This window comes from Podarcis bocagei (genome assembly GCF_964188305.1).
Source record: "Podarcis bocagei genome assembly, chromosome: 4".
NCBI classification, from domain to species: Eukaryota; Metazoa; Chordata; class Lepidosauria; order Squamata; family Lacertidae; genus Podarcis; species Podarcis bocagei.
This window is the reverse complement of record NC_138128.1, coordinates 69,686,683-69,709,880: the sequence shown is the minus strand read 5'-3', so window position 1 is coordinate 69,709,880 and position 23,198 is coordinate 69,686,683. Positions and strand designations below refer to the sequence as shown.

The following is a 23,198-nucleotide window of genomic DNA, read 5'->3' as shown; positions in this document are numbered from 1 at the left end:
GCTGTTCGTTCCTCCACCGCCAACAGTGGCAAAGGTGAAGGAGGAGGAAGGAGCAGCCCAAAAGGGCTCCTTTTGGGGCCGCTGGTCCATCCACCGCCGCCTCTGCCGCTCTCAAGAGCAGACATAGGAGCCACGGTTGGGAGAGGCACAGCAGAGCTGTGACCTCCCACAAACCACTGTTGTAAATCTACACTGTCTCCCTGGAAGGGTCAGGATGGGGAGGTGGTCTCCTTCTTGACATCACACATCCCCTCCAGTGCCCTCCTCTTCTGCCCAGTCCCTGACATCTGGACGCATAAGTAAAAAGGATGGGGAGGGCTGGTTGAGAATAGGCTGAGGTTGGTGGGACAATGCCCCATTCACACTTATGGAGCAGCCCACATTGATGGAGCAGGGTCTGTCAAAAGCAAGCATAACAGGCTGGACACCAGGAAGAATCATCAAGTCATGTCTTTGGTGTACCAACATTAATGGAACACTTGGACACTTAACACTTCCAGTTTGCATCAGTGGAACATGACTAATACTAACGTAGTAGAGAAAGCATTGGGACATTAACGAAGGTTGGTCTACAAACATTAATTTCTAGAAGTTTAGTGGACACTGAATTCTGGTTAGGCTTTGGGCCTAACCCAGAATCCAGCCTGCCAGTAGTGCATTTGTTCAGTTTAAAGGAGAGATGCTAAGTCCTTATTTTGTCCACAGTCTCTCATTTCAGCATATCCCTAAATATACTGTGCATGCCAAACAGACAAGCAACCTGCTATCAAGGGTCTTCTGGTCTCTCTTTGTGCTTAGAAAATTGAGGGTGCTTGGCACCTTAGAGTAGATGCCCAGTATTTTGTACTGTCAAGCCATAAATAAACAAGACTTATGTGGCTATTCCAAGTTTGGTAAACTAAAACTAAGGGTCCATTCAGTTCAAACCAACCTTTGCCCTATGTTATTTGCAATGTGCTATCTTTAACTCAAGATCACAGTTTTTAGCAAGTTGGACTAGAAAGTCATTTAAGCAGGTTGGAATTTGGCTGGCAGCTGGCAAGCCTTGGGTACTTATTTCCTGTTCCTGTTGTTTAGCTACTTCTACAGCTGACACCAAATTAGTGCTGCAGGTCACAGCATCCCCCATTCTAGCTGAATGGCATGATCCACAAGAATTGATGCTGCTGATCTTTTCTGAATATAGTGGGGCTGGGTTGGGGGAAAAGGAATAATTACTGTGGGCCAAGTGGCACATTACGGAGATGCAGACAAGCAGAGTTCCCGACTGAGCACACATCAGTCACAGCTGCCTGACAAGACTACCAGTGCGTTATACATAAATCTGTTTCCCTTTTCCCTTCAGAGCAAAAAAAAATAGCTTGAGGGGGATCAATTTTGACAGCAATATCAGCAGGCATGCAAAGGGTTAGCCATACTTCATCATCTTCATGGCACACATAAATATGTAATGTGACAAGGAGATCTCTAAATTATTATCTTTTTAAGTTTTTGTTTTTTTTAAAAAAAATTACAACTAGTTTTTATCGTCAGTGCTATAGGGGAGCGAAATGTAATCCTCATGTGATGGGTAGGGAGGGCAAGTGCTTTTGCAAAGGGGTGGCCTTACTTGTGTTTGCTGCTGCTTCATTTAAAAAGAAGGCTTGCCCTTTAGTGCTGGCATATCCTTCCAAGGAAAGAACCATAGCTTATCAGCAGAGCAATGCTTTTCACATGCGGAAGATCCCTGGTTCAGTCCTTGGCATATCCTGTTAAAAGGGTCAAATAGCAGGTGTTGTGAAAGACCCGCTTGAGACTCTGGAGAGTCACTGACAGCCACAGTTCAATAGACAATATTGGGCTAGAGGAGTCAATGTTTAGGAACATAGGAAGCTGCCTTGTATTGTGTCAGACCATTGGTCCATGAGTAAAAGGTTCCTGGGAGTGGGAGTGGGCAGAAGGCACCTAAAAGGGGGCAGGGTGGATCTTGACTGGCCATGGACCCCCTGGATCAGGCATAGGCAACCTCGGCCCACCAGATGTTTTGGGACTGCAACTCCCATGATCCTTAGCTAACAGGACTAGTGGTCAGGGATGATGGGAATTGTAGTCCCCAAACATCTGGCGGGCTGAGGTTGCCTGTGCCTGCCTGGATCCAAAGCATCTACAGTTCCTCTGTTGTGCTGGGGCAACGAGAAAAACATGCCACCACCTTCCACCCCGAACAGCAGGAGTTGGCAAGGATGTGAATACAGTGGTAGCTCCACCACTCCCTTCATCCTACAAGCTGCTTCAAGATTGCTCTGTGATGGCCCAGCCCAATGCATGCTTACTCAGGAGCAAGTCCCACTGTGTTTATTCAGACTTAACTCCTAGAAAAGTATGCATAGGATTGGATCTTTAAATATGTTTCCAGTATCTTACCTGCACAAATAATACATTGTTCTGACTGACACTATGTACTGACTGACTGACACATACACACACACACCCAGATTAGTATTATGGATGATCCATCCAGCTCCGTCTCCCTTTCAGGCATGTCAGAGTCAGACCTTCAGAGTCAGTCCTTCTTAGAAAGATTCCCCCCCAACACCAGTTCAAGGGCCATAAATCTCCTTGCTAAGGAGAAGAACCACAAGCCAATTGGAAGTTAAATTGTTGGGCAACCCACAATCTAATTTAAACTTTGGCTGCTTTATTTTTACCATTTGGAGAAAACTGTAGTTTCGCATAGGGTATAATCATGTTTATTTAAGTGCAACGTATATCTCTATGGGGGAGAAACAGCCAACTGTGGCAAACTGCTTTCAGCAGAAACATGTGGAAAAGACCCAAGAAGAATGGATGGCTCAGTGAAGGTAGCTATGAAGTGCTTTTTCAAGGTAATATGTAGAGAAAGATGCTGAGTGGATTCAAAGCAGAGAAACCCAGAAGATAAACTGAACTCTCTGTTGTGCAAGTTTAGGGGCACATCATGCAGGTGTGTGTCTACTATATATTCTGAACAGTGGCTTGATTGTCTGTCTGTCTGTTCTCTACATCAGAGGTTTTCAACCTTTTCTAGTCAACGGCTCTTGACCAACTACATTCTTACTGTAGCACCCCTGTGGGGCTCAGGAGCCCAGTTATGTCACCCCTTGCCTGCAGAGGTGGCAGCCTCTCACCCCTTTTCGAACACTCCCCCTTGCACAGTGTTCCCTCAGCCTCCTCTCCTCTCTTCTCTCCTGAGGAGTCCTCTGGACAGCCGCAGCTGATGCCCTGGTCTCTGAGCTGCCCCAAAGAGAGGTGCCTCCTCACACTGCCTCACTGGGGCCTGGGAAGCACCCCCCAGCCAGCCACAGAGGCACCATTCGCCTGGGGAGCTTGTAGCCAGGGCTGATGCAACAAACAGCTGTGCAAGCCGCTGGGAGTCAGAGACACAAGAAGGCATCAGAGAAGGGAGGGGACACTGGTTAAAAACTACAGGATGGCCACATCCTGAAATATCATCACCAAACTTGGCACAAGGGTTCCTGAATTGTAGTGGGAATTTTTGTCAATGTTGAACTGTTGGCTGTAATTTGAATCAAGATGGCAGTACAAAACATGGTTTAGGCATGACTTTGCCCATATTTTGGCATAGGTTCAGCCACCTCTCAAAATATCATTGCCAAATGCAGCATGAGTGCTTCCAAAATAAGGCTGGTGGTCTTCATGGAAGCTGGGTACCATGTTGATGCAAGATGGTGGACTGAAATGCAACTTTGGACCAACTTTACCTGGTTTTTGGTGTGCCACCCCTAAGAACTCACAATTTAAAAATTGTGAACTCTATCAATTTAAAAATCACGTTTTTGTGTTTTCTACAAATTATCAGGCTTTGGCCATATTTTCTGGTTCCTGTTTCTGTTGGCAGGGAGATGTCTTATTTGAAATATTTGTAGTACAAATTGCGAAGGCCGTCATTCTTCCAGATATAGCGTTCTCCTCTGTATAAAACCATATTCTGAGAAGTGTTTTATTGTAAGAATGTTTTAATACTTTAAATGCTGATCAGAATGTAAATAGTTAACTGTAAGAAGAATAAACATGTATTTTACATTGACTAGAGCCGAAATATACAAGGTCCGCCAGCAGTGGGCCAAGTGACAGTTAAACTGTCAAAGTTGATCCCTGTTGCTAAGAAGATGGCAGAGTACATTCTGTGTTTTGATTTTTATATATATACCAAGCAGTAGCATCCAAATGTGGACAGCTGATGGCTGGTCATTTGGTGGACATTCCATTCAAATCTATTGGTCCGTAATTATAGGCCAATGAAAGTTTTGAATTCCAACAGGAACAAATGGATTGGCTTGATAGTCCTGACTGAAAGGAATTTAAGGTCAGGTCCAGCACTGTTTGAAGTAAGTTAGTTGGACAGTCTTTGGTGTACTGTAAACAGCTTCAGCCCAGGACTCAAGAACAAACTCTGAAAGCCAAAAAAAAAATATCTGAGAGAAAGAGAGAGATTGAAGTAGGAGCAGCTGAGGAAGCCCACCTGGAATCTGAAATTACTTGAGGTGAGAGCTGAGAAGGCTTCCAAGAGCATAGTGAGTGATTTGAGCATCAGACTTTGGAAGAGCTGAGGACAGGGTAGGGATGGGCAAATCTGTGCATTTTGGTTTCTTTCAGTATTTATAATATTTATAATCTTAAATTCAGTTCTGCATCCTTCCACATCAGTTTGCGTTTTTAAAATGAAAATCATCAGCAGTTTAGTGTGCATTTCTCCTGATACAATACTTTATGCACATTTTTGTATGCAACTTTTGCCTAATAGGCTTTTTTAAAACCAGCAATATTACCAAAAATGTGGTTTTTGTATGCTATTTTCACTAATGCATGCATTTTTATGCTTACCCTAGTACTGTATAAGCACTTTTGAATAAATTCCTTAGCTTGCTTGACTGCAGAAATTGAGAAAAGTGGGAATTTCAAATGATGTCTATGTTCTGGTTCACCTATTGAATCAAGTTGGTTTGTCTTTAAATATGAATGGAATCCAATTTCTCTTCTATCTCTAGGTCATAGTGACTGCAGAGGGAAGCTGTCTTGATTGAAGACTTCTGATGAGGCCCTTTGTAAAGCTAGAAAGGAACCTAACACTCACCCAGAGGGAACATTTCAGGTAAAACTCTCTTAACAAGCCTGCTAATTAATAGAGGGTGAAGTTAGGAAGGGCACTTGTCTCAAGTTATTGTAAAGGGAAAGGAGCTAGAGGAAATACCTAGCTATCTCCGTAAAGCAAGAATAAAACCATAAATGTTTTATGTAACATCTATTTAAACCAACAGTAAATGCTACATAATGACATCTTGAACCAAGCTTTATTTTACAGCTTGCCTGCATGTAAGCATGTTATGTGTTGTAATAATAATAGCCAGAAAATGCCAAGGTTATGCTAGAGCATGATACTGACAAGGTTGCAGGTTTGATCCCCATAATGAACAGCTGCAAATTCCTACATTGCAGGTAGTTGGACTAAATTATTCCCAGAGTCCCTTCCAACTCTGTGATTCTCTGATAATAAATGGCAATGTTTTCGTTTTACCTCTAAGTGAGAATCTGTTTTGTTTTGTGATCGTAGAGAGTTTCCTGTGTTTGTTGGGATCTGAACTAGATTCCCTTGGCAGTCCTTTCCAAGTGCATGATTCTATGGCTGCATTCAGATATGGGGTTTGTTGCATTCATTTTACTGGTTATAATGCTAGCACTTATGTCCTGGTTTCTAACATTCCTTTTGCACTGCAGTCCCTGTTACATTAATGGAGATGGGGTTCAGACCTGTGTCAGGTCAGGGAGGGACAATATGTTTACTGAGGGGTTAAGCAGAGGAATCTATGTACAGTGCTGTGCAATAGAGAAGCAAAAGTGGGGGGTATTAATAGATTTGGCATGATTTGTAGCAATGCAGAGAGTGCATGCTATGGCGCAAAGAGAGGGGTTTTTTTTAAGTAATAGAATAGGTTAAAAAGAAAACACTACATCAAAATTATAATAAATGTCTTCTAACAGCATGGTCCTTGTGGGATAGCAATATAGCAAAGCAGCTTTCTGAGTTGTCCAAGTAGGGCATCCTTCTCCATGATGAGCAACACAGCATCCTTAGTTAAATAGTACTTTCTGCTCTGTACATATCATCAGGTTATCTTTCATCTCCAGACACAACAAACTCTTTGACTCATCATTCTCGCACACACATAACCTGTCAGACCTGAAATTTCATTTCCTCTTGAATCCCTCCACATTTCTACAGCCTCAGGTCTCATCCTCTCATAAAAGAAAACTAAATTAGGTTTACAGAAATCATGCCCTCCATGCAGCTAATGCACTCCGTCTCTTAGAAACCAGACAGCTGCTGTCTCCAGCAGTAATACTTTAGTTCCATTCATTACTTGTCAGCCAACCTGCTCCTTGCTTCACTGTTTCTCCAGCTTGCCCTTCAAGACAAATATCCAATAGGTTCTTATAAATCTGCAGTACAGTGGTACCTCGGGTTAAGAACTGAATTTGTTCTGGAGGTCCGTTCTTAACCTGAAACTGTTCTTACCTGAGGTAGCACTTTAGCTAATGGGGCCTCCCGCTGCTGCCACACGATTTCTGTTTTCATCCTGAAGCAAAGTTCTTAACCCAAGGTACTATTCCTGCTTTAGCAGAGTCTGTAACCTGAAGCGTCTAATATAATAATAATAATAATAATAATAATAATAATAATAATAATAATAATAATAATTTATTTATACCCTGCCCATCTGTCTAAGTCTCCCCAGCCACTCTGGGCTGCTTCCAATCAAATGTTAAAAACAATACAGCATTAAATCTTAAAAACTTCCCTAAACAGGTCTATAACCTGAAGTGTCTGTAACCCGAGGTACCACTGTAGTGAGCAAATGCAGAAGACTTAGAAAACTACTGTGCCATGTGCAGTGGATAACTATGTTAACTTTTACAGAATCCTGAGAACCTTAGCTTGCATTTTTAGACAAAGTAAGGTTTACTGCGCTGCCGCTGCGCGATTTCTGTTCTCATCCTGAAGCAAAGTTCTTAACCCGAGGTACTATTTCTGGGTTAGCAGAGTCTTCTGTAACCTGAAGCCTCTGTAACCTGAAGCGTCTGTAACCCAAGGTACCACTGTAGTCCTTAACATACCTTAGCGCCTCAGGAAGCAAAACTCTGGTATAATTCCATATGCTCATGCTCCCACTCCCAAACATTCACAGAGAAAGATATTAACTGTTCATAATAAGTACCTGTAAATGTATATGGTTTTCAAAGAGTTTTCATTGTCAACTTTTCCCCACAGAGCAACAAATCCTGTAACTAGTAACATTGACTCCTATTGACTTAAGTAGTGTTGTGAGTTTGTGGGTGCTAGAGACCCTGAATTCCTGGGTCTAGTAGGTGTTGGAATTTAATCAAGCCTTCTGAACCCCTGGATACTGCAGGGGTTAAAATATCAGGCCAGTCTCCTGATGAGGTAATTGCCTGAAAAATGAGCCATTAAGATAGCTCTGGAGAGGAGCTCTATGCCAGAGGTTAGTAGGTGGGACCCGTCCTCCAGCTCTAAGATAGTTAGTGAGAAAACAAAGGCAGAGTTTGAAGTAAAGTTGGTTGGATGTGACCTGGGAGGGGGGGGAGGTTGCAGGCTGTTAAAGTCAGCAAGGTGGAGAGAGTGTCAGTATACAGTGGTACCTCAGGTTACATATGCTTCAGGTTACATATGCTTCAGGTTACAGACTCCGCTAACCCAGAAATAGTGCTTCAGGGTAAGAACTTTGCTTCAGGATGAGAACAGAAATCGTGCTCCGGCAGCGCAGCAGCAGCAGGAGGCCCCATTAGCTAAAGTGGTGCTTCAGGTTAAGAACAGTTTCAGGTTAAGAACGGACCTCCGGAACGAATCAAGTACTTAACCCAAGGTACCACTGTATAATAGCTGGTGTCTTTTTGAATCCTAAGCTGTGTCTGTGGAAGAAACAAGACCCTAAGCTGTATATATGTTTAGGTCAACCACATATAATAAAGACACCACAGTCTCTGCTGTGTCTCATTCCCAAAAGGCAACATGGGTAAACATGCCTTAAAACCCTGGAATCTCACACTGCTTAGAAATTGGAGTGGAAATTGTGCAACAGTAGTATTTAAACACCTGAAGGTAGGACAGCAACCAATATTTGTTTAGAATAGAATTATATGGTTTTCATAATTACTTTTCCTCTGCCTCTTTTGTCTGTTGACAATATGAAAATAAATTGAGAATTGGCTATTTTCACCAGGGGAGGCCTAAAAACAGTATGTAATACTGGGCTGCAACTCAGACATTTATATTCTCAGATGTTTCCAAAAGCAGGCTTTTAATTTAGAAAGGACAATGGGGCAGATACTACGTAAGAGACACAGTGTGTGTGCATAACAATAAACTATGATGTTAAATATTAAATTATTAAAGGATGCAGGCCAAAAAATACTTTTTCCAAAATTTATTAATAATGTTACATTCTAGAATCTAGATAAATAGACCTGTTCAAGCCAAAGTTAAGCATTTCTGTTTCCCATATATTCAAATCGGAACTAGTTGTAGCATACATGCATCTCTACCTTTCAAAGCAAGGGCACCTACACACCTACCAACATTACTCCGATGAAAATAGGGACATCCTATTCCATTGTTTTTATTTTATTTTATTTTATTTATACTCCGTCTACCAGGCCCCAGCCACTCTCTCTTGGGCCAAGGAGACAAGTAACTATAGAACCTTTAGAAGACATCTGAAGGCAGCCCTGTATAGGGAAGTTTTTTAATGTTTTATTGTGTTTTTATATATGTTGGAAGCTGCCTAGGGTGGTTGGGATAACTCAGTCAGATGGGTGGTGTATAAATAATAAAATTATTATTGTTGTTATTATGGAATAGGACTTCCCTATTTTCATCTAAGAAATGTTGGAGTGTATTTAGATGCAAAAGTAAAGGCCCATTGAATCTAGGGTTGCATATTCCAAGAGGTTAAAATCTGGACACAAAAAGTTTGCTTTAAATTCTAAAAATCCCCCCCCCATGGGCATTTAGGCCCCACAATAAAGGGCAAGTCTGGTATTTTCCGGACGTATGGCAAGCCTAATTGAATCCATGTACAGAATCATTTACAATAAAACAGCTCAAGTTGCTTCACCACCTAAGCAGAGTAATATGAAACCAAACATATCTTGTGGACCAGCTGGTATGTAACATAGTTTAACATTACAGCAGTGAACCTGGTCGAGCCTATAGGGCATGAGTGCTTCCTCCTTCCATCCAGTGAGACTGCTAGGAGCAGATTAGAAGCATCAGCTTCCTGCTTTAAATTAACTTCTGATTATCATTACCTCTAAAGTCAGAACTGCAAATAAGTTATAAATCAAAGAGTATTGAAACAGCCCAAATCAGAACCACAATTTCAGTTTTGTTTCTATAACCCTGTGCATGATTTCAACCATATTGCAATCCCTGTACAGTGGTACCTTGCGTTAAGAACTTAATTCGATCTGGAGGTCAGTTCTTAACCTGAAACTGTTCTTAACCTGAAGCACCACTTTAGCTAATGGGGCCTCCTGCTGCTGCCGCGCTGCCATCATGCGATTTCTGTTCTCATCCTGAAGCAAAGTTCTTAACCTGAAGCACTATTTCTGGGTTTAGCGGAGTCTGTAACCTGAAGCATCTGTAACCTGAAGAGTATGTAACCTGAGGTACCACTGTATTAGGTGTATTAGGTGTGCTCAAGAACTCAACTCAAGAATAAGCGATGCAAGATTTCCCACTTTTCCCCAGGAAACTTGCCAGTTGCAACAACCTTCCCTCACCACACCTCACTCTGTTCAGATTCCACCTTCCAAATGACTCCAAACTAGAGTGAGCAATTTAGGTTGCTAATGCACAACATTTTATTGCAGATGAAGAGTGGGTAATTTTTTTCCTGCATAGGAAAATCTGTTGCATTATTTATTTTTTTGCTCCTAAAAAGCATTTCAGCTAGTTTCATTGCCAAAAAACAAACAAACCCCAAAAAGTTCGTTGTAGATTGATTATGCATTACTACACAGTGTGTCCCTTTGAAAACAGATTAAAACTGTCCTTACAATGGAGGGTGTGTATCCACACCTGCCTAGTGACCTGGTGGGTGGGTGTATACCAAGATCACAATCACCACTTCCTTTTTCATTCACCCAGGATATGTGCAAGGAAGAAAAGGTGTAGAAAGGTTTGCAGATGTGTATTGAGTAACCACATCCACTCTCGTGGGCAGCAGAATCAATCTAGGTTGTTGAGGTCAAGGCATGACTTAGCTCCAGATTAAAAAGTACATTTTCCTATGATAAATGGGTTAGTGCACAGAGGTGTAGAGAAAGCAGAGTGATGTGGTCCCCTCTGTGACTTCATTGTTTCCAGAATGGCATTCACTTGGGGGGTTTGTTTGTTTTTCTTTTGGAAATATAAGCCAATAAGTGGGTTCTCCTCCTGTTTTCTGTTGCGTTCATGGAGCAACACAGGCAGTGCAGATGTTCCTTAACCTACTTCCCTACCCTCAATACTATTTCCAAAACCTTTAATTATTGGCAAAAAAAGAGAGAGAGAACAGAATCAAACACATATAAACAAACAAACAAAATTAAAGCATTGTTTTTAATTGCCCAGGGATGTAATCCCTTTGTTGAAGAAAAAGATGAGGTTTAATAAACAACTCCCCCCCCTCTCTTTACAATAGTAGTTTTTATTAGAACTAAAAATAATTGGATATTTGGCCACCTGTATGCATTTCCCAACCACAAATGGGATCAAGATTCAGTTACCCAGCCCTGTAGCCAAATTAGAAGAACAGGAGTGAACAGCTTAAGCAGGTGGCGTACCTTGTTCTTTTCTTTTGTTTAATCATTAAAACTTCTCTACCAGAAAGCAAATCACCTGTTCCGCCCCCCCCCCTGCTTTTCAGTAAGTGGTTTTTTTATTTAAAAAAATCTGTACATATCACTTACTTAGTGGGATCAAACAAGGAAGCTTGAAAAAGGTTTAACCTGATTCTCTGTACCCTTCTGCGGCCAAAATGGAATTAAAACTACACATGCTTGGCAAGAGAATTGTCAGGAGGGTGGTATTTGTTTGAAGAGGGGAATTGTGTATCCTGAATTGAACATTGTGGGCATATCTAATGTAATGAATGTTGCAGTCTCGTTCATGTTCATGCATTTATTTGCAGGGTTATTTATATACCACATTTGGGGGCATACCTCAACTGAGGTAGTTAACAATGTTATAAAAATAAAAGTACAAGCAATCTAAAATGATCAAAACTGACAAAGGGGGTTATTGTTTGAAAAGGCTGTTCACATTTAATTTAGAATAAAGCCCACTGATTAGAATAGCCATGGCTTATGAATAAACATACGTGTGATTGGGCTGCATGCTTGCAAGACTTTCCCCATTATTAATTTAGGACTCCAATAAGTGGTGCATTAAGGAAAATTTTAGACTCCGACCTTCATGATCTTGGAATCGGGTCTCTTCCATCTTCTGCTTCAAGAACTCCAGAGAGGGATAGAAGGAACAGCCGAGCACCTTTGTAGATACAGTGGTGCCTCGCAAGACGAAATTAATTCGTTCCGCGAGTTTTTTCGTCTAGTGAATTTTTCGTCTTGTGAAGCACAGTGTCGGAAAAGTTTTGGAAAAGCTTCAAAAATCACTAAAGTCTTCAAAAACCTCAAAAAAGGCTACCACACCGCGTTCTATGAGTTGCTCCTCGAAGTCAAGTCGCAACTGTATTAACGGTGTTAAGAAAAAGGAAACAAACTTGCAAGACGTTTTCGTCTTGCGAAGCAAGCCCATAGGGAAATTCATCTTGCAAAGCAGCTCAAAAACCGCAAAACCCTTTCGTCTAGCGAGTTTTTCGTCTTGCGAGGCATTCGTCTTGCAGGGCAGCACTGTAATTGATTTCATTGTTGGGCAGCTCTTACCATGGGAATGTTTCCCGTAATGGTCAGCTGAAATCTACACTCCTGTAACTTGAGCCCATTCAATATAGTCCTGTCCTCTGGGGCAGCAGAGATCTCCTCTGTGACAGTCCATGTGTTTGAAAAGCACTCTCATTGTGTCTCCCCTTAGTCATCTTCTCAGGCTTAACATGCTGGTAGTGCCTTCAAACTACTGTATGAGTTAGCAAAGGTGTTTGCAAACCAGCAAACATATTGAGAGTTAGGCAAACCTTAGGCATAAGATTGTACAAAGTTTTGTGCCAGTACACCTTTTGCAAGGCAGGGTGTAAGCGTTTTTACAGTGCCTTATGCTAGTAGGGATCTTGAGGTACTGTGCAATAGACTCAACAATCTGGCGCTAAGAAAAATATACGTCTAGATTTCAGGTTTTTTTCCTCACACAACAAATGTATGCTAAGTTGGAAAAAGCCTTGTAGAGTAAGAGCCTTGCACTGGTCAAAAGTTCCCCTGAATCCTGTGAGTTTAAATGCATTGCCTGAATCATAATGTGACCATTTGTTGTCTCATCCCTATGCACGTTTCTTGAAAAGTAAGTTCCACGTGTTTAGTCTCAGATAAATGTACAAAGAATTGGAGACAAAATTTTTGACCTTGTGTGATCAGGCACCTGGTTCTAGTTTACAACCAAACAAAAATTTTAATGGTCACAATGTGATTTATACATTAATATCACATTTGAATCAATAAATTATTTCAACCAAGCTCCATTACAGAGGAAACTCGTTGATTTATGTCCATTCTAGTCCTCAGAAGTCCCACTATGTTCAACTAAGCTTACTCTCAGGTAAGCGTGCACAGGATTGCAGCCCCATGTGCTTAATAACTAACAGGGAAAGTTTCAGAAGGCAACTGCATGACGTGGCAGAAAGCAGCCAACCATTTGTTCCAGGGGAAATTCTTTGTGAAGTTAAAGTAAGTGACCTCAGATTAGGTGCTTCTGTGACCTCGGGGAAACGATATTTTGCAACTAATTGTATTTGTTATTTAAGAAACAGAAAACATTTTTGAGATCCTCTCCTTAATGGGACTGTGTAAATACAAAGAGCTATTATTATGGGTTACTTTGATGTTCTGTCTTCATATTATCAAAGCGCTCTTTTAAGAACAACTATAAGAAAATAAACGTTAAAAAGGCACCACACCCACACAAAAACCCTCTAGAACATTGTAGGTAAACTATCTTTAAAGTAGGGGAAGATTCATATTAGGTGTTACATGATGATTAGAAAGTAAGCACACACCCAGAATTCAGGGCACCCCTGACTTTTTTGAAATGGTGCGCACAATTGAATTTCCATAAAATAAGTCCTTGGAAGGAGTGGGAGAACCCCTTCAATGCGGTTATTTCCTGAATGTCTGTTCAAGTTGCTTCTAGTTGATGGTGTGCCTGCAGTTGAAATACTGTTTATGCTCTGACTATCTAATCTGAAAAGGGACACTTTAAGCAGAGATATATATTCTGGAGAATAATAATTCACTCAGTAATTATGTTGTGGCCATCCGTGGGGGATGAAATTCCAGTTGGGGAGCCACAACAGAGGAGGCCCTACCCCATGTCACTACACAGCAAGCTGCACCTGCTGGTGAGACACTGGGAAAGGGGCCCCCTGTTGATCTCAGGGCCCAGGTCAGCTGAAACAAGGGTGGGGAGGCACGACTGTGCCAAATATCTAGGCCCCAAGTTACTTAGTGCTTTGTGTGTTAACACTGACTCCTTAAATTGGGTCCAGTAATGTATAGGCAGGCATTGCAGATCCTGCAGAACAGATGTTGCATGACATTATATAGAAGTCCCAGCCGAAACACTGCATTCTTCAGTAGCCCTTTGCAAAACATATTACAGTAGTTGAGACATGAGATCAGTAGAGCATACGAAGCTGTAGCCAGGCTATCACAGGAACAAGCAATGCATGCAAACCAGCCAGAGCTGTACATAGGCACTCCTTGCTACCGAGGTCAGTTGTGCTCAAGTAACAAAGCTGATCTAAACAGCACCTACAGTATCTGTTCATTCAGGGGGAGTGCAGCTCTCAGTAGAACAGATCAAATATCCAGCTCAGATACAAGAAGCACTGGTCTCTGTCTTGTCAGGATTCAGTTTCCATTTATTAGCTCCAGTTCCAATCCAATGCAGCCTCCAGGCAGTGGTTCAACACCAACACATATGGCTAAGATAGTAAAGAGCAGTAGAGGAAGGTATCACCAGCATACTGATGACACCAGACTCCCAAATTCTCTGATGACTGCACACAGCAGCTTCATACAGATATTTAAAAGCATTGGGGACAAAGTGGAATCCTGTGGACAGAGCAGAAGCCACCCAGCATTACTCTCTGGAAACAGCCCTGCACCTAGGAGTTGAACCATTTTATCACAGTGGCACCTGAGGCACAAAACTCCCAAAGCACCTCCCTCTGGGATTAAGAATACAATAACAATAAATCTAGAAATTTCCAATTTGATTCTTTGTCATGACACCCCAAATCAGCTGCCTGCGGTAGTCAGCTCACTCAGTCTAATGGTCAACGCCAGATTTAGGGCAGTGTGGGCAGTTCCCTTCCCCCACAGGTCATTGAGCAGACAGGGCACAAAACTATGACAAAATGCACTTGAGAGCATGCACAGAATGGAAAGTAAGAGGAGGGAGGGTGCTGAATTTTGTCCTAACTCAGCGCATTATTTTACCCAAGTCCACCCCTGCTAATGGTGCAGAGAGTCCAGTGGCCGTGGAGACAGGGCCTCATCTAACTATTCAAAGCTGAGTTTAGATATCTAGATGCCTCCATGCGTTTTCACAGGGACTTAGCATGGCGAAGGTCACTGCAATGGAAGAACAGTTTGTAGCATTCAGTAGGTGAGATTGCTCAGACAGATGTGATTATTTCAGCAATGTAGGAAGCGTATAATCATATATTAATATCACTGCTTACATATGAGAAATACACACATTCATCAAACACCTAATACAATCCAGGACAGTGATATAGGAAACAACTGAAAGACATTTGCTTCAGGTGCGCTCCGCAGCAGGCGTTTCAAGGTGGGAAGATAAAAGCAGGGAGCTTCTGATCTCAGCTTGTTAAAACTTCAGGGTCGGGCACATTGCCAAGGTGGGTGGGGGACTTGCTGAAGCATACAAAAGCATGGGCAGCTCCAACAAGGTACAGGAATCACCTGCTGAAGACACTGGTTCAGGCTTTGATTACTTCTCATTTGGATTAGTGTAATGCTTTGTTTTCCAGCCGGCTTTTCTTCCAGCTTCACTTCTTGTTAAGAATTCTGCTGCCTATACTAGGTGGCAAGATGCAAAAAATAAAAAATAAAATAAAATAAAATAAAATAAAATAATTGTGTGTGTGTGTGTAGCAGGGCTTGTACACCTTTAATGGTTGTGCAAAGAATGGGATTTCAGTAGGTGTAATTTCTGTGACAATCCACTCTTCTACAGAACTCTTAAAGGTAGAGTAGTCCTGTACGCACGACCACCTTTATCTTTGCGCTTTAGCTTTGTGATCATGTGAGTTGATGCTTTTCATCCCATCGGCTCCTTATTTCTTTCCAGATCCAGTATCGGTGCTCAGATTAAATGCTCAGTTAGTCCAGCCTCTCCTTCTTGTCACTTCTTGTGGCAAGATATACAAGGGACATATAGGCCCCAATCCAGAATCTAGTTTGTGGCCCCCGAGACTCAGTTTCTTGCCAAAATCTCCCCCACTCCTGCGCTACTGTTTGTTGTGAATTATGGAATTTGCATGCAATGTTGCAGGTGAGCAGAAGGCTGCTGTTCTCCTCTCCACAATCTTGAGATGCTTCCTTTATCCACAGTCTCTGTTGTCTCATCAGCTTTTAATTTGTCTCTCAAATCTTCAACTATTCCTGCCTGAATCTTTTAGTCCTCTTCCATCCTATATGGCAGCTTCACAGGGCTAAACCTTTCTTTATTTCTGTCTCTTTATACTATCCACTTTGCAACTGCATTTTCCTTCCTGGGTGCTTGTAGGTAATTCTAGGAATCATTAAGCGCTCTTCAAATTCTCAAGTCCCCTTCATACATGAACCAAGTAGAAATGAATGTAGAAAGCAGAAGTCTCACGGTCATGTAGCTCCTTACTCTCATCCGCAACATCCATTCGCACATTGAGTGCATTGGCTTCTCTTTCGATGGAAATGGGGTTTAATTTTGCTCAAAGTGCTGTTATATTCCCAAGGGAAGCCAAAGGTATAAGCTACAGTTTGAAATGGGATACAAAGGAAGTGAAGTACCATTGTGTGCACTGCATTATGTTTGCAGAGCTATTATGCTGGGTGTCCCTATTAAACATAAAACTGCCTTCAAAAAGAAGCCACAGCTGGGAGATAACCCACATCAATGCGCTAATCTGGTTTGCATAACAAGCGCAATTTATATAGGCAGATAAAATAGGGGAGTTGAAGCCAAAAAAATTGGAGTTTCTCATAGAAGCAAAGCTCAGCAGTGTTTTATTTTGCAAACCCTTACTTGAACCTTTTTTGTCCCCAGACTATACCCATAAAATGTATATCAAAATTAAGAAGATAGTTTAAGTAACCTCAAGCTAGTATTTTCTCAAATGAGCAACTCTTTATATAAACAGCCCAGGCTCATGAAGAATCAGATGTATTTAAACACATTGCTTTCAATAGCCTTAGTCATGCCTAAAGCTGCTCAGGCTTAGATTGCAGTAGGTAAATTTTAATTGAGCTCAGTGGGACTTGTGAACATGAGTAGGATAAAATTCCTTCATCTCACAAAGGTCCCACAGTCTCTATGCTGTGTGCTCAGATGTATCATCTGAATGCCAGGCAAAGGGATTGTACTGAAGACTGCATCGGTCCACTACATTATTGCCATTAAATAACGTGTTTAGGTTGGAATCCTCAACACACTACTTCCCAAAATGAAAAATTAAAAGATGCTGCATGGATGCAGGTGGAAGACTTTGTCTGCAGCATGTGCCTTTGGGAAACAATATTTCACTGCTTCTGCCTCTGTGCCCATTCAACTGAGCTCTCTTTATGATGGTGATTAATGCAGGAGTTCTTATAGATGCAGCATTCTGCCTTTCCTCATTCAGGTCATTTTCCAGGGTTGAGTTTTCCTCCTCTGTTCTGGCCTTATGTCTCCCAAGGCTGCACAGGTGAATTTGATCTGGGGCATTGTAAGCGGCAGCAGGGCTGGGAAGGGGGAAGGAGGATGTGGTTTGAAAAGGGAACACTTAATAGCTTTTCTCCCTCTAAGGAGCTGCCTGTCACTTCCCTGCAAATGGTGTTTTCTTCATTCTGCAGCAAGCGGTTTCCTGTTTCCTCTCCTCTGTTGTGTCTTCCTGAGACCCTAGCCACAGATGATCACTGGGAGGAGAGCTGCATCTTCTTGTGGCAGATAAAAGCTGGCAGAGGGAGGGGGGAAATTAATCCTTCCTCATCAGTTCAGGCCACCCCTCCACAAGGCAGTGTCACAGCAATCACATTTCCTTTGCTTTGAAACCACCCTGATGTCTTTGCAGCAAAGCCCCTCAGGCCAATTTACTGAAGCTTAAGATGGCACTGGAGAAACATACAAATAATGAAGCAATAGCTGACCTTGCCTGAATAAAGAATGCAGCTGATAATGATCTATGGGGGATTGTGTGCCTTAGCCTTTAAGAAGTGCTGATTCACCATGCCAAGAGAATGTATACTGATGAAAAGGCCTCACAGCCAAATGATTAGCTTTAAAAAAAAGTGCAGGGGGAAGGGAAGAGTGACCAAATCCATCTGGGAGAGGAAACTAAATAGAAATGACAAGCAGCCCTATCTGAATGCTTTCTCCTGGAGTTGGCATTTATTAAGACCACCTTCTGTCAATGATGGAGCATTCCTGTAATCAGAAAGCTCCATCTTCAACAGCCCCATCATGCAATAACAACGTATTATCCCATTAAAATTAATCCACAACCCTAAAGCAAAAGTATTGCTATCAAGGAGAATTGGTGTTCCCTAGGTTTTGTCTCTTGAATGATGAGCTGGAAGGGAATGCAATGGAGTAAAGAACTCAAAAGTACTCACAAGACCACCCTCAAGTCCCAGCCATCCTCCCCTCAACAATGAGATCATGGGAGGCTTCAGCAAGACCTGTATGAAGGCATTTCAGCTCTTGCTTGAATTTCCAAAGTAGTTCAATTTGAGATGCAGATGAATGCACCTCAAGCTTGCTTGGGGTAGCTGCATATTTTATTGTTAGCCACCTTAAAATATCAATGAAACATGTGTTCTTAGAATTACAAACAGAACACACACTAGATGTCTATTCACTGGAGAAAGCATACTTTATAAACAAAGTTCTGAATGAAGATTACTGTGGGTGGATTACCTTTTAATTTTGAGGGTTGTCAAGCATAATGGTGCAATACTTGCACACACAACGCGTTCAGAGCCCAGTTAGTTTAGCAGAGATAGAAAATTTATCTAAATGACAATTTGCTGCAACCCTTTTACTTGTACTGCTATTGAACCCACCCCTGAAATTGCCAGGAGAGAGGAAGAGTAATATTTCATGCTAGGTATTCTCTAGACTTACTGTAGAAACCCAGCAGTATAAATCTGCAACCCACAGAATGGGCTGAAGTGATGGGGAAACAGTTACCAGAGTTACAGCCTAGCACACCTACAATTAGAGATCTGAAACTCTTCCCCAGTGTTTGATCAAAACTGAAGAGTGTCAGGTGTTTCAAACCTTTTCTAACTTGCAAGTATAATCCCTCCCTATAATTCTTAGGTTGGTGCTTCTGCACTCACGGAGACAGTATGTGATCAGATATTACTGTACAAAAAGATTCACAAAGGATGGTCATAATTATTCCAACTAACAGAATCCCCACCCAACAGATAATTAAAAGAAATTTATTTCACTTGTCAAAACAATAGGCTCAATAAAATAAAACCAGTGTGTACAACACATGTCACAATAGACAAGATCATGCAGCACTTCAGGAAAAATTAAAATCTCCCATCATGTACAGTTAAGTGCCACACCCAAGAATTTACAGACACAGTAATTTACTGTAATTAGTCACTTTTAAAAATAGTTCCCTAAAGAAACATGCTTCATCCTCCAGTTTTGAGGGGGCAAGATGCTGGAGTACTTTAGTGTAAACTCTAAAACATGTCAGTCCTTGGAGGTGATTTTTCCGGAACAAGAGTATCCCACACCTCAGTCTCTTTTAAGTCCATCAGGTTTAGTAATAAAAATGCAACTGTTAATGCCTCTGGCAAGTATGTAGTCTGGGTGAGTTGCTGATTGTGTGGTCTCTTTGTATCCGACAAGTCAATCCATCCCCACAGCTGCATCTCTGGAAGATCTCCAAACCATGAGCACCTTTCTTGCGGTGTTTTGTGCACACTTGGCCTTCCTTGAGAACCGGTTTGCAAATCTTGGACCAGAAATGACGGGCACAGCACAGTCCTTCCATACAATCTGAGGAGCGGAGGCATGAGTCACCTTCTTCACCTGAGGAAATAAAGGAAAGGGTAATTGAGAACAGAGCGATACTTGTTTATCCCTAGTCCTGTTTTCTCCTTAAGCAACTGCAGTGAAAGCGATAAGACACTGAACCAACGGTTTTCAAAGTGCTTCCCTGAAAATTTCACCATAACTCGCACATGCTTTGCACATACCACAGGTGCATGTGTGTTTATGCAGGAGCATAGGAAGGCCAGAGGCCAGTGCCACACAAGCTGAGTATGTGCCATAGAACCCTCTAACACAATTTGACAATATTAAGAGTTCCTTAGCAGATCCATTGTGTAAAAGTGTTCCCCGTAAACAGGAATTTACAAGCCATTGAACCGAACAAGCCATGTGTTGACAAAGGATGTTGCCCAGTTCTGAGAGCATGTCTTTGGGTTGCTGCTAACAGTTGTTGACATGTATGTCCCACTATATAAGTACCATCCGTTGCAAGGAAAACTTTGTGGGGAAAACATGCTCAAAATATTGGCCACCCAAGTGCTAGAAATGTGTACATAGTTATTGAGAATGTCACCATTTGAGGTTTCGAAAGAAAGCCTTCACAGCGGAAGGCATCAATTTTAAGAGAATCCTGGAAGGGACTAAATGCCTGTATAGGGACTGGCATAAAGCTATCAGATTTTTAAAACACCACTGCAGTGGTCAAAACAGCAGTCTCTACAACACATGAGTTGCAGCATGCAGTGGGACAATCACTCCCAACGCACCTATTATCAGTCAAGATCTACAATGTTCCAAGACTTTGAAAAACCTTAAACGTGCCATATTTGCCTTCTTTGCCACCCCACCCCAGCCTGTATAGCTGCTAACACCCTTACCTTTTGCATAGTGAAATTGGGATGAAATTGTGGTCCTTTTGGGGTGAAGGTCCAAAGTGCCATGGTCTGAATTCTCTATGATAGTCTCCTCAATCTCCCCAGGATGGAATTTATCATATTCCACTGGTACACAGCTCCCTGATAAAAACCAACAAAAACCAAAACTCAGTGAAAACAAGCTGATAGCTATGGAAAACCATTTCAATCATCTGCTTTGTTGTTCCTGGGTAGACTGCCTCAGATGCTGGAGAAAATCTTGGTGCTCAGTTTTTAAAACACACTTACACAGTGAAATACTAATACGAAGTTGTGTGCCTTTTATCCCTGAAGCCTATAACCTGTTCAGGACCTCAGTGCTAGTGCCCAGTAACCCAGCTGTTTTGGGTAATTTACCTAGTTCTTTCTCCTACTGTTGGAGTCCTCCTTCAGGTGTTACTGAAAACCTGAAACACCACCAGAAACAAAAAGAAGCCTAAGCACTGGAATGGGCTTCCTCCTCTGTATTCTTCAAATGCTTAGCCTGGAGACAGCACAATCTATTCTGGAGCCAACTTCAGGGAGGGATCATAACTCAGAACACATGTCAGGCATGCAGAAGGTCTCTGGTTCAATCTCCCACATCTCCATTTAAGAAGATTAGGTAGCTGGTGATGGAAAAGCCCTCTTCTTGTCCAACACTGGGCAGCCACTACCACTCAGGGTAGACAATGCCAGTCTAGATGAAGCAATAGTGACTCTAGCTAATGCAATGTCATTTATTGCTGTTTTATCATCCGTTCTGAAATCCTGGCAGTCAGCCTGTGTAAGTAACAGTGCCTCACTATACCATCAACTTTTGAGAGAGCATCCCAAGGGCTCTCTGGCAAGATTAAACCCAAACATTCACCATAAGCACATCTTGCATTTAATTTAGAAGTCAGTCTCTCTAGATTCAACAGTGCTTACTCCTAGGTAAGTGCTCTAGCAATTGCACATTGACAGCCAAATTTCTCTCCCCCCCCCCCACTCCATTGACAGGTAGGATGCTGGCCAAAAAGCCAATAAGACTTTCCATTACTTCCAGCTCCAACACACCCACAGCCAGATGGGCAGGTTTTGGGAGTGTGTTCTTTAAACACCCACATCATTTTATTTCGCTATTTTTTTTCTACCTCCAGCACTAGAGCACCTTGCCTCCCACCCCTTTATGCCGGTCTTGTCGACAGGTCCAGCCCCAGGCAAACAACTAAAGCCAAGCAACACTCACCGTTACTGCAATAAGTGCCCGGGCAGCACATGGAGTCGCGATGGCAGCGCTTGCGGCGCCTGCGGCAGGCAAGGCAGATCTGTGCCGCCGGGTAGCCCGGCAGGGCAGGGGTGGCGCAATACTCTCCCGCTCTGCAGTCGTCGTCCCCGATGCACGGATAGCCCTGCAGGCGAGGAAAAGCCAAGTGAGGAAGCGCCAGCGGAAAGGAGAAGGCTCCCAGGAGCCCCGTGGGTAGACGGTGATCCCCACCCCGCCTCTCCCTCTCGCGCGCACCCCAAACACATACCTGGTGCGGATCGATGGGGTGATGCGTGTTGCTTCCGTCGTACACCGACGGCGCCGGGGTGACTGGAAATCCGGCCGCCGCCGAGCTCTTAATGATGGCGTTGGAGATAGAAGCGGAGTTCTCCGCGGCGTCGGCGCAGCCAAAGAAAGAGAGAGCGAGCACTATCACTGTAACTAGACGGCAGGATCCGTCCGCGCATAACGTTAGCATATTTGCGACGGCGAGAATATTTTATAGCAGCTGGAAAGGTCACGGGTTCGGATCCAACTCGGTCTTGGTTTTTTATTTTTATTTTTCAAAGCCCCCAAGTAGAGTGTGTGTGCAAATTCCCAGGAGATAAGGGTCCTTCGAGCCTTGCGGGGGAGTTTAGGAATCTCCGCTCGCTTCCTTTGAGCTGACTTTATACTCCCCGGGGTCCTAATTCCCGCCCCTCGGGGGGAGGGGGAGGGCGCGCAGCCCCGCCGAGGATGGGATTACAAAAGGATCATCCGGCGGAGGTGGGGGGGGGGGGAGAAGATGCGACGCACCCCCGCAAAGCCATTCGCTCATTGGGCGGATGTCCTAATTGGGGATCGGCCGGCAGGGGAATTCTCACTTGCTGCAACGCCATGAATCTTGATTTGATTTGGATACAGACGATTATTCATAGAAAGCGGGGGGGGGGGTGTTCCGCTGGCTTCGCAGCAGCTATCCCTTCAGAGCACCCAAAGGGGAAATTTATTGGTGTGAATTCTCTTCAGACAGTTCCGTGTTTTAGCTGTCCATGTAAGGTGCGCTGTCTAGGGAATAGGGCAACCCCCACCTGTGCATATTTTAGCTCTGTGGCAATTACTTCCGAGTAAAAACGCATAATAAAACACTCCCTTTCCAGTGAACGCGTCTGGCTGAAATCTCAAGCACGGTAACTTTGAAGCACTGAACATAGTGCTTTCTTTCGAGTAAAATGAAGAGAAGATGGGGAACGAAGGGTAACTCTGACTTTATAACAATGTCACCCCTCTTTCTCTTGCAGCCCCTATCATATTCAGTAGCGAATTAGATTATTAGTGAGAAGAGAGTGTTACCTTTGCAATCAATGTTAAACTGCAACCCTAAGTAAGCTTTCCTGGAAGCAGGTACCACAGACCACAGTAGAGCTTGCTTCTGAGTAGACATGTACAAGATTTTTACCATTAACAAATTAGTTGTAGAGGCACAGGGCAACATTCCTTTGCTATGGAACATTAATAATAACTGAAGCTGACAATCAGGGCAAGCCCAAGACAGTTGTGCTTTTCTGTTTGTTTGTTTGCATTTCTATCC

General features: G+C 42.8%; 1 protein-coding gene and 1 long non-coding RNA gene across 2 annotated transcripts in view; one reads left to right on the top strand and one right to left on the bottom strand.

Moving 5' to 3' along the window:
• The first annotated feature begins 4,113 nt into the window (after nt 1-4,113).
• The window catches only part of LOC308584792, a 47,097-nt gene continuing 28,012 nt past the window's right edge, over nt 4,114-23,198 (top strand). The window contains exons 1-2 of the long non-coding RNA XR_014007006.1: nt 4,114-4,596; nt 5,028-5,131. This is a non-coding gene — a long non-coding RNA (uncharacterized lncRNA). The remainder of the gene's footprint in view (nt 4,597-5,027; nt 5,132-23,198) is intronic.
• Nucleotides 18,936-22,307, bottom strand: DKK1 (dickkopf WNT signaling pathway inhibitor 1). The gene is made up of 4 exons (XM_081189841.1): nt 21,897-22,307; nt 21,611-21,773; nt 20,365-20,502; nt 18,936-19,525 (listed from the first exon to the last, which is right to left on the bottom strand). The coding sequence occupies exons 1-4, from the start codon at nt 22,104-22,106 to the stop codon at nt 19,275-19,277; spliced, it is 762 nt and encodes a 253-aa protein (XP_081045967.1). The 5' UTR covers nt 22,107-22,307; the 3' UTR covers nt 18,936-19,274.

Bases quoted from the DNA above. Each gene is read 5' to 3' on its own strand.
- DKK1 (XM_081189841.1), bottom strand. From the start codon at position 22,106: ATGCTAACGTTATGCGCGGACGGATCCTGCCGTCTAGTTACAGTGATA. The intron at 21,774-21,896 runs GTATGTGTTTGG...CCTCGCCTGCAG, and splicing joins ACCCCATCGATCCGCACCAG to GGCTATCCGTGCATCGGGGA. The intron at 19,526-20,364 runs GTAAGGGTGTTA...TTATTTCCTCAG, and splicing joins CCAATTTCACTATGCAAAAG to GTGAAGAAGGTGACTCATGC.